At 36.0% G+C, this 12,292-nt stretch overlaps 1 protein-coding gene across 24 annotated transcripts in view; it reads right to left on the minus strand.

Annotated features, from left to right (window-relative positions):
- DLG1 (discs large MAGUK scaffold protein 1) overlaps window positions 1-12,292 on the minus strand; it is a 280,182-nt gene that overhangs the window by 94,786 nt on the left and 173,104 nt on the right. For 23 of the 24 annotated variants that reach the window (XM_076002734.1, XM_076002732.1, XM_076002729.1 and 20 more), the window contains one exon: window positions 7,647-7,791. In XM_076002734.1, coding sequence (XP_075858849.1) covers window positions 7,647-7,791 — 145 coding nt within the window. The remainder of the gene's footprint in view (window positions 1-7,646; window positions 7,792-12,292) is intronic. The other variant, XM_076002721.1, reaches the window with a different exon arrangement.

Here is a 12,292-nt window from a genome sequence, read left to right on the forward strand (position 1 = left end):
AATCTTAACAGTCTTATATCTGCTAAGGAAAATGGAATCAGAACTAAAAACCCTTCCTACAAGAAAACTCCATGTCCAGATAGATGGCCTCAGAGAATAGCATAATCTCAATATCAAAAATGACCAGGACATTATAGGAAAGGAAAATGTCAGGGTACTATCTTAAGTTCATGCTTATGAACATAGATGTACAACATTAAACACAATGTGAGCAGTTCAAAACCAATGGTACAGAAAATATATCATGACCATGTGGGTTTTTTCCACAAGTGGAAGGTTGGTTTAACATTAGAAAATCAATGTAATTTAATACATTAACAGAATAAAGGAGAAAAAAAATCCTCTCACTAAATAATTTGATGAAAATAAAAGCTCACAGGATAAAAACTCTCCATAAACCAGGTGTAGAGGTTAACTTTCTTATCTGATAAAGGATATTTACAAAAAACCTTACTGGTAACAATCACATGCAGCTGTGAAATACTGCATCCCCCCCCTCTGTTTGTGAACATGAAAGTGATATTCATTATCACTATTTCTACTTGACATTCAATTAGACGTCTTATCAGTGCATTAGACAAGAAAAAAGGAAATGAACAGTATAAAGAACTGTCATTGTTCACAGATGACATGGCTATATACATAGACAATCCAAAAAAAATCTGTAAAAGATTGTAAGTAATGAATTTAACAACACTGCTGACTATACAATCAATATATAAATGCCAGTCTTATTTCTTATATAGCAGTTAACATTTAAAAAGCAGTATCATTTATAATGGCATAGAAAATGTCATATACCTAGGACTAAATTTAACAAAAGATTTATAAAACCCATATTATATTATAAAAAACACTGCTGAGAAAAAGAAAAAAGAACCATAGTAATTGGACAGAGATATCATGTTCATGGACTGGTTAAAAGACTTAGTTTTAATTTTTTCTAAATAGATCTGTAAAACTTTTTGATTCTAAAATTAATAAGGAAATCCAAAGAAGAGCCAAAATAATCTTGAAGAATAACAAATTGAAAGACTTACATTAATAGAATTCAATACCTATTATAAAGTTATAATTAAGAGACTGTAGTGTTGGCACAAAAACAAATAGATGAATGGAGACCCACACATACATGGTCTCCTAAAATATAACAAAAGACCAATAAAATTTCTGGCAGAAATGATGGTCTTTTCATAAAATGGTGCTGGATCAACTGGATATCTGTATATATTTAAAAAAACTCATGTTACATGCAAAGATTAAATCAAAATTAAATCAGATCTAAATGTAAAAAGCAAAACAATAGAGCTTCTAGAGGTCCCTTTTGACCTTGGGATAGGAATAAATTTCAATGGGTCACTAAAAGCATTAACCATGACAGAAAAGACTGATAAACTGACTTAATTTAAAGAAATTTAATCCATCAAAAATCTCCATTAATAGAGGGAAAAAGGGAAAACAAACTTGGTGAAGACATTTGCAATAGATATAACTGATTAAAGAGTTATTTCTCAAATACATAAAACTTCCCTCAAATCAATAAGAAAAACAGACAAAACCAAGAGAAAAATGTAATTAGAATTTATAACAGATATTGCACAGAAGATGATAGCAAAGCAATAAGCACAGGCAAAAGTGATGAACATTATTAATCATCAGGAAAAACTATCAATAAAAAAATAAAAACTCAACAATAAAATTATGAGGTAACTCTAAATGTACACATAATATCCATAATTAAAAAGACTGATAACACCAAGAACTGGTGAGGACATAGAGAAACTGGGGTATAAATTGTTTCCAATACTTTGGAAACTGGCAGTATCAACTGAAGACTAAGCATATGCTTACCCTATAACATACAAATCTCACTCCAAGAGAGGTGAGTCCTTATATCTGATAAAGGCATGTGAAAAATGTCCATAGCAGCTATATTCATAATTAATCAAAACTAGAAGTGACTCAACAATAAAATGGAAAATTTATTGTATGTTCACATAGTGGAATTTAAAAATTAAAAGACCACCCAAACAACCACATGGATACATCTCACATATCTAATGTTGAGTAAAAGAAGGAAGATACAAAAAGTACAAATTATACAAGAAATTTAAGAACCAGGAGATCTAATATATCTACGTATAATATAGTAACACATACACACACAGACACATATGTATCTCTAAGAACAGGCAAATCTAATATACAAACATGAAAGTATTACCTCTGGGTAGAATACTAATTAAGAAGGGGCCTGAGGGAGCCTTCTAGGGTGCTAGAAATGTTTTATATTTTGATCAGAAAGATAGTTACAAACGTGCATGCATTGTGCAAAAAATCATTAAGCTGAACTCTTAAAATTGGTTCCCCTTCCTGAATGTAAATTTCACTTTGATTAAAAATTAAAGAAACTAGGCAAGGGGGTTCATGTCTATAATCCCAGCACTTTGGGAGGCCAAGGTGGGAGCACCACTTGAGGCCAGGAGTTCAAGACTAGCCTGAGCAAAAGCAAAACCCCATCTCTATAAAAAAATAGAAAAATTAGCTGTGCATGGTGGCCGGTGCCTATAATCCTAGCTACTTGGAAGGCTGAGGCAACAGGATTGCTTGAGCCCAGGAATGTGAGGTTGCAGTGAGCTATGACGGCACCACTGCACTCTAGCCTGGGAGACACAGCAAGACTCTGTCTCAGAGGGGAAAAAAAAAGGTACTGAAAGATATTAACTAAGAAAAAAGATTGGAATAAATGGAGAATTATATAATGTTCATGGACAGAAAGATCCAGTTCTCTCCAACCATAATCTTATGGAACTAAGATTAAATTCAAATGAAAAAGTAGAAGTTAAAGTAGTGGCAAGATAATTCTAAGTAAAAGAACAAGGGACAGTGGACTTACCCTCTCAGATTATCAGGGCCATTTTAATTTGTATTGTTCCTCTTCTGAGTAGATGAAATACCATTTCTTACAGAAAAAATCTTTTATAGACCTTTCCCATTTTCTGACTGAGTATGTTTCTTTTTTGTTAGATAAGTCTTGCTCTGTTGCCCAGGCAGACGTGCAGTGGCTATTTATAGGTACGATCATGATGTATTACAGCCCTGAACTCCTGGGCTCAAGTGATCTGCCTCCCTCAGCCTTCTGAGTAGCTGGGACTACAGGCACACACCACCACACTGGGCTTGTTTCCTTTTTGATGTGATGGTGATCTTTACAGGATAGGAAAATTAACCCTTTGTGATATTAAGTAGAGAAAATGAACTGGAGGTATCTTGAATTACAGGAAGGTCCCTCATACTTCCTTAAGATAGGGAATGCTAAAGCATGTTTGTATGCTGATGGTAATGATCCAGGAGAGAAGAGAATTTGTTGTTTGTTTTTTTTTTGAGACAGAGTCTCGCTTTGTTGCCCAGGCTAGAGTGAGTGCCATGGCGTCAGCCTAGCTCATAGCAACCTCAAACTCCTGGCTCAAGCAATCCTCCTGCCTCAGCCTCCCGAGTAGCTGGGACTACAGGCATTCGCCACCATGCCCGGCTAATTTTTTGTATATATATTAGTTGGCCAATTAATTTCTTTCTATTTTATAGTAGAGACGGGGTCTCGCTCTTGCTCAGGCTGGTTTCGAACTCCTGACCTCGAGCAATCCGCCCGCCTCGGCCTCCCAGAGAGCTAGGATTACAGGCGTGAGCCACCGCGCCTGGCCCGAGAGAAGAGAATTTGATTAAACAAAATAGAGAAGGGACAGCTGTAAAGAGCATGACTTTTTACAAACAAGAAATGATGATATACAGCATGCAAATTTAAGATCTGGTTTTCAACAGGAACAATAACAATTACTCTATTATAACACAAGAGAAAACAGACATTTGGGGTAAAGATATAGTTACATAGGTATATTTGAAAGTGGAGGAATAAGGATGCTCTCCTCTGAGTGCTTATATGAAATATGAAGTGAGATCATCAGTTATGACTGAAGAATGGATGGCAAGTAAAGGAGGTCTGAGGAGAGAGAAAAATTCTCAGCGCAGGACAATAAATTAATTAGAAAAATACAGTAGGACAGCAGGCAAGAATGAGAGCCCCCCTGTGTGATTTATGGTCATAAGTTAAAAGCATAATTTTGCGTTTTTCCAGTCATGTTCTGCTTTTGCCAGTGAAGAATTAGGGGGCAAAGGACTGGAAGACATATGGGAAGGAAGTGAATATGATGACAAACTATGGAATCTAAGCTTAAAATAGTAGAAAAATGGAGACACAAGAGGGGCAACAAAATGACAGTGTCAAACAAATGAGGATCAAAATGAGGTTGAATCATTAGAATGGGGTGAATGAACTGAGGGTTGTAGCCAGAGAATGAGATAACTTAAATTGAGATTTTAGAGGTGATAAAGGTATTAGTAATTATAGATAAGAAGATCTAACATATTATCTTAGAAGTAAGTAACTGAGCTGAAGTGGAGGGCAGGTTTGGACATCACTAAGAATGACAGCATTAATAAGAGCAAGAAAGACAATGGGTTTGGCACTTAAATCTTCAGTTACTAAAGCCAGATTGATAATAGGTCAGTAGATGATTACAGGAAGGGACAGGCAGTAAATTGAATAGCCTGATAGTGAGGGCTTCAGAAAAGCTGATATGTAAAACTTTTTAAATTTTACATATTACATTTTAAAAAGCACAAATGCTTTTTAAAAAACATACAAATTGTTTATAAATTACATATGCAGAATAAATATGAACTGGAGTATACAACAAAATCCATAATTATAGTTGCCCAAGAGAGGGGAATGGATATAAAACATAATGCTAAAGTTGAATTAGCAAGGTTAACTTAAAATTTTTTACAATGGTCTATTAGTTCAAATATAGATGGGGAAAAAACCCAATATAATCATAATCAGAGCACCAATTTTTAATTTGTGGAACAACTGTCACAAATGTACACCTGGTTGTCTTGAAGAAATAAGTAGCATTCAAAATAGGATACTTGAATTGATTAATAAAATAGCTTATTATTGAAAATGCATATTTAATCACAAAAATATACAAAGCTCTTATAGAAAGTTTGTATGCAAAACCAAGCATATATAAGAATTTCAAATAAATAGCAAAGTTTTTTTCTTCATCATAAAGATACTAGCCCTGTCCATTAAAGAAGTTGAATACTATTAAGAAAATAATTCATTTATACTTGAGTAATTAATAAATTGATGAACACATAAGATGTGTTATTGGAGGACAGTATGTAGATTTCAAAATATAATTTGTATTTAACTTATAATGATTAGTGATTCTAATGAATCTTGACAGTTCTAAAATGAGAAACACTGTAATTTACAAAATCACAAATACTTCTAAAATACTACAATTCATAAGAGGAACACTCAAAAGCAGATTACAAAGAGTACATTTAAGATTATTATTATTAATGGGTTCTTTAAACATTAACTCAAAGCCTCCAAAAATACAGATATCATTTTTCAACTAACACTAATTTAAAAATATATTTAAATCTCTTTTCAGCTTGTACATTTAAAAAACGGAGAATCAAATAAGAAACTTAAAAATACAGAAGTACTTAACAGTTCAATTCTATGCAACACAACTGAATTGCACACAAATATAGGCAATATACAAGGGCCTTAAAGTACAAAGATTGTATTTGACCTCATGTACCTGAGATTATAGAAAATCCCTTAAATTTTAGAAATATTTGAAATCAGTGTTTCTTAAAGTACAATCCATGAACCAGCAGCACCAGAGCAGAATTACAGGCATCCCTTGGAGATACTACAGTTCCAGACAACTGCAATAAAGTGAATATTGCAATAATGCCATTACAGGAAATTTTTTGTTCCCTAGTGCATATAAAAGTATACATTATATTGTAGTCTACTAAGTGTGCAATACCATTCTGTCTGAAAATATAATGTACAAACCTTAATTAAAAATACTTTATTGCTAAAAACGCTAACAATCATCTGATCCTTCAGCAAGCCAAATTCTTGTTTCCTAGTGGAGGGTCCTTGCCTTGATGTTTATGGCTGCTAATTGATCAGGGTGCACTTGCTGCTTCACCTCACACTTTTATGTTTTGTAGATGGCTTCTTTCCTTAAAGCTCATGAATCAATCTCTGCTAGTATCAAACTTCTCTTTTCCAGCTTCCTTATTTCTCTTAGCATTCACAGAACTGAAGAGATTTAGGGCCTTGCTCTGGATTAGGCTTTCGCTTGAGAGAATGCTGTGGCTGGTTTGATCTGTTCAGATCACTAAAACTTTCTCCATATCAGCAATAAGACTGTTTTGCTTAGAGTGTTTTGCATTAGAGTGTTTGCTGGAGTAGCACTTTCAATTGCCTTAAAGAACTTTTCTTTACATTCACAACTTGGCTAACTGTTTGGAGCAAGAGGACTACTTTTTCAGCCTTTCTTGGCTTTCAACATGCCTTCCTCACTAAGCTTAAGCTTAATCATTTCTAGCTTTTGATTTAAAGTGAGAGATGTGTGACTCTTCCTTTTCAAATGAACACTTTAGAGGCCACTGTAGGGTTATTAATTAGCCTAATTTCAAGATTGTTGTATCTCAGGTCAAAGGGAGGCCTAAGGAGAGGGAATGAAATGGGGAAATGGCAGTTGTCAATGGAGCAGCGAGAATACACAATACATTTATGAAGTTTGCCATCCTATATGGGTGCTGTTTGTGGTACCCCAGAACGATCTTAATAGTAACATCACTGATCATAGTCACTGTAACGAATATAATAATAAAACGTTTGAAATATTGCAAGAATTACCAAAATGTGATACAGAGATACGAAGTGAGCACATGCTGTTAAACAAATGGCACTGAAAGATGTACTCAATACACGGTTGCCACAAACCTTTAATTTGTAAAAAATGCAGTGTCTATAAAGTGCAATACAGAGAAATGCAACAAAATGAGATATGCCTGTACTTTATTTGTTAATAAACTGCATGTTAAAGCAAATTTCTGTGCTCAATCCCAAAACTATTAGAACAAACTGAGACTCTGTATTATTTGCAAAAATCCTTTGGTGACCATTATTTAATAAAAGTCTGAGAATAATGCCTTAAGTGTTAAAAGTAATTACTGCTATAAATTAGTAAAAATCAAAAAGGATCCTCTCCCTTCTAATTATGAAAATTTTGACTTATAATAGATTTCTAAAAACTATTATTTAATAGATTAAAATGCTTAATAGTTCCCCTAAAAATACTTTTATAATGTTCAAAGTTTTTTTTTTGACAGACAGGGCCTCACTGTGCTGCCCTGGCTAGAGTGTTGTGGCATCAACCTAGCTCACAGCAACCTCAAACTCCTGGGCTCAAGCAATCCTTCTTCCTCAGCCTTCTGAGTAGCTGGGACTACAGGCATGCACCACCACGCCCAGCTAATTTTTTCCGTTTTTAGTAGAGACAGGGTTTCACTTTTGCTCAGGCTGGTATCAAACTTCAACTCAAGAGATCCTTCTGCCTTGGCTTCCCAGAGTGCTAGAATTATAGGTGTGAGCCACTGCGCCCACCCCTATAATGTTTAAACTTTTTGTATTATACTAAGAACATTTCATTAAAGTGTATCATATCTAAAGAAATAAGATAAATTTAAACTTAAGCCAACAGACTCACAATTGGTGATATCAGGTGGTGCGTAGCCATCATTCATATACATACTTGTGGGTTTTGCCACTTTCAAATAAACAAAATCAGATGTGTTCTTTAAGGCAGTTACTGCTTCTTCATGAGTAACTTCTTCTAAACATACACTATTCACCTAAAAGAAAATCCCAAAAGACATTTATTTTAAGACATTGTCACATTTTTTCTGGTTTTCAGTTATAAAAAATTACACCAAAAGATAGGGAAAATAAGGGAGTGATTTAAGGAAAATAAAGATGTCTGGAAAGAAAATAACACATTTTGATTGTCTATAACCTCAGAAGTTATTTATGATGACATGTGATATGGTTTTTGTATGTTAATGGAATAACCCATCTTAATTCCAGCCCCTATCCCTATTCTCACAGCCTGGACTTTCTCCCACTCTTAGGCACTTAGGAACGTTGTGTGGTTATTTTAGTTTAGTTTTTTTTTTTTTTTTAAAGAAATGAGACCAAATTAAAATTTCTGTTCTGCAAGTGTATGTTTAAAGTAAGGCATCTTAGAGAGTGTTTCATCTTGGGACACAGGTACCCCATTGTGTGGTTACATCATAATTTATTAAACCATTCCTATATTAATAGATATGTAAATTATTCTCTTAAATGGCTTTAGTAAATTTACACTCACTACCACATGAGAGTACCTCCCTACTTAAACCTTTGCCAGCACTGAATATTATCAACTAAAAAAAGGTCTGTAAAATGGTGCATGTTTTAATTTGAACATCAATTTATTTTTCGAGACAGGGTCTCATTCTATCTCCTGGGCTAGGGTGTAGTGGTGTCATCATAGCTCACTGCAACCTCAAATTCCTGGGCTCAAGCAATCCTCCTGCTTTAGCCTCCTAAGAAGCTAGGATTACAAGTGCATGCCACCATGCCCAGCTCATTTTTCTATTTTTTATAGAGACAGGGTCTTGCTCTTGCTCAGGCTGGTCTTGAACTCCTCAGCTTGAGTGATCCTCCTACCTCAGCCTCCTAAAGTGCTAGGATTATTGGTGTGAGCTACTGTACCCAGCCTGTAATATCAATTATTTTTAAATCTGTACTTCTGCTAATAGTCAAGTTGAGTTTTTTAAAATATTATTATTATGTTTTTTTTTTTTTTGAGACAGAGTCTCACTTTGTTGTCCAGGCTAGAGTGAGTGCCGTGGCGTCAGCCTAGCTCACAGCAACCTCAAACTCCTGGGCTCGAGTGATCCTTCTGCCTCAGCCTCCCGAGTAGCTGGGACTACAGGCATGTGCCACTATGCCCGGCTAATTTTTTTATATATATATATATCAGTTGGCCAATTAATTTCTTTCTGTTTATAGTAGAGACGGGGTCTCGCTCTTGCTCAGGCTGGTTTTGAACTCCTGACCTTGAGCAATCCGCCCGCCTCGGCCTCCCAAGAGCTAGGATTACAGGCGTGAGCCACAGCGCCTGGCCTAAAATATTATTTATTGGCCATTCATCTATCTTCTGTATGGAAATAAAACTGATTTTCAGGTAGTGGTGTTGTATCCTGCAACCGTGATAAACTTGTTTATTAGCTCTATTAGTAGGTTCCTTGTTTCTTAGGTTTTCCTATATACAGTATGAAGTCATCTGCAAATATAGTTTTATTTCTTCCTTTCCAAACTGAATGTCCTTTTCTTTTTCTTTTCTTATAGTCTTGGCTAGAATCTCCAGTATAAAAATAAATAGAAGTGGTAGGTTGCCTCTCTAGGAATTTGTTCATTTCTGCAAAGTTATCTAATGTATTAGAACACAATTGCTCAAAGTATTCTCTTATTCTCCCTCTTTTATTTCTGTTTTTAGAAATTAGAGTCTTCCCTCTTTTCTTGGCCAGTCTTGCTAAAAGACTTGTCATTTTGTTGTTTGTTTCAAAGAACTGACTTTCAGCTTTGTTGATCTTCTCTATGGTTTTTCTTTTCCCTATTGCATTAATTTCTGCTCTATTTTTTATTGTTTTCTCCCTTCTGCTTGTTATAGGTTTAGACTGCTCCTTTTCCATTATTTTTTGAAAATAAAAAATTACCAATGTTTCTGTTTTAAATTACTATGTACTAGAAATATTAATTTTATTGTTTTTCATTTTCCTAATTTATACCTTTGAATTGACAACAGGAAACCTTTTAATGTTTTGACAAAAATTTTTAAAGGTCAGAGAAGAGTCATGATTTCCCCCTTTGATTATTAACATTGTTTTGCAGGATTTCAGCAGCATGAACATTTTAGGGTTTCACACTACTGGGCAAAGCAAGGACTGTGTGCATTTTGAAATGTAGCTGTGGTATACTGTTCCTGTGGTGGCCTGCAATAAGCCATGTACCCTGGTATTCCTAACTTTGTAAAATCCTTCTTATACTGAATCTTGCTTGGCCATGTAACTAGCTTTAGCCAGTGTGGTACCATAGCTGTGATGTAAAGAGAGGATTGATAACAGCCATACATTAGAGCTTTTCCTCTTGGAACCTGGCCACTATCCTGTGAGAATCATAACTGAGCCATAAGGAGAGGCCATTGGAGAATTAAACACCTGGCTAACAACCCCCGTTGAGCTCTCCACTGAGAGAGGCAACACTAACTGCTGGCCCTATGTTTGAACCAACTTGGAGGTGGCTCATGTTGGCCCTCATCAAACCACTACTGTTGACACTATGTGAAACAGAAACAAGCTGTCCCTGACAAGCCCTACCCAATTTTCAGAATTATAAACAAATAGAGGATTGTTGTTGTCTTAGCTATTTATTTTTGTGTTTTCTTATGCAGCATTAAATAACTGATACAAGAGCTAACACAACTTGCTGAGGGATTCGATGTGAAATGTAAAAGAAAGATGATCCTCAAGTTTTCTCAACCTACTGTTTAAAAAATAGTGGCCTACAGAGTGAGCACTGATAAAGAAGAGAAAATGTACAAGGACTGATACCTGGATTAGTTCAATGTTCAGAGGTTAGGAAGATGAGGAGGTACCAGACACCAGAAAAAGAGAATGAAGAGTGGCTAATGAGGAGTGGATAGTGAGATAAGAGAAATACCAAGATGGAATATAACTTTTAGGTACAATGAAAGTAGTATTTGAAGAAGGGGGAAGTTATGCAAAATGCCAGATAAATGAATGAAGATGAGGACTGAAAAGAGAATAATTTCAGTGTAATTATAAGAACAAAAGCTTAATAGTAGATTTAAGAGGGAATGAGAGTCCTGCTATAATGGTAAATCAGCACAGGTTGCTGGCTCACTACCACTAAAACTGGTTCTGGTGAAACCATAAAGGAAAACATGGTATCCAAGAAATTAAAAGGTAAATGTGAAAAACTAGTGGTGATAAAAGGCTGTTTTGACCGGTGTGTGATGTGTAGGTGGCAATGGTGAGAGGGTGTTGGTTATAGCTTAGGGAAAGAGTGGAGATCATAGCTATGAGAGAAGTTGATTAAAGTAGTTCAGGTTCTGTTATTTGCAACAATAAGCAGTACTGAACATGATGTAGAACAATAGGAGTGTAAATAGGAGTGTAAATTTTTACAAGCAGCCTGGAAAACGATACGATGGTTTTTTAAAATAATGCTACTACTAGGATACCCAATGATCCAGCAAATTCCATGCTTAGGTAAACAGTTAAGTGAAAGTCTTACAATGTTCACCAGAGCACATAGTAGCTTTTCCCAGCAGAGTTATTCACAATAGCAAAAAAAAAAAGAAAAAAAAAAAGAAAAAACTCAATTTGTTAGTATACCAGACCCAGTTTCTGTGCCTTTTCATATTTACTTGAGCCCCTTTGCCCACTAGACCTTGGCTGCTTGCTCAGTGGAGTCCCGACTACTGTTCCTCTCACTTTGCCTCCTACCATTACCAATTCTCTAGCATCTTCTGGCTGGGATTGGGTGGTTGATGTGCTCCATGTAGTGAGAGCTGTAACATGTCAGAAGCCCATGTCTGATCTATCTAGACATGGACTGGCTGTAGCTCTTCTCCCAATTCTGGGCTCAGGTGAAATGCTCTGCCATGGAGTGTAGGAGGTGGCTTCCCTAGAAGTTGTCTATAGGAACCGGGTAACATAATCCAGAAATTTGGAACAGTTAACCTCTAGGGGGTAGATTATAATAGGAGACAGGGTCCATATTAAAAGGGGCCAGCAGACAAATCCTTTCTTTTATCTAGATGGCTGGATCTAAGTTTAGTAGTTCCACACCACCTGCCTGGAAGACTGTACTACATGACAAGCAATAGGCTGCATTTCCTTTCCTTTCCTCTCCCCACTCCCTCTCCTCTCCTCTCCTTTCTTTGCTTTCCTTTTCTTTCTTGCTTTCTTTCTTTCTTCTCTTTCTTTCCTTTCCTTTCTCTTCCCTTCCCTTTGCTTTCCCTTTCCCCCTCTCCTCCCCCTCCATCACTTTCCCTTTCTTTCCCTTCCCCTTCCTTTCTTCCTCCTTCTTCCTCCCTCCCTCCCTTCCTTTCTCACTCTCTTTTCTTTTCTTCTCCCCTCCCCTTCCCTCTCTCCCCCCCCCCCTTTCTTTCTTTTCTCTTTCTCTCATTTCTTTCAAGATGGTGTGTCACTATGTTGCCCAGGCTGGTCTCGACTCCTAGCCTAAAGTAACCCTCTGCTTCAGTATCCCAAGTTGGTGGGAATG

The sequence above is a fragment of the Microcebus murinus genome, chromosome 1 (genome assembly GCF_040939455.1).
Source record: "Microcebus murinus isolate Inina chromosome 1, M.murinus_Inina_mat1.0, whole genome shotgun sequence".
In the NCBI taxonomy this organism is placed as follows: Eukaryota; Metazoa; Chordata; class Mammalia; order Primates; family Cheirogaleidae; genus Microcebus; species Microcebus murinus.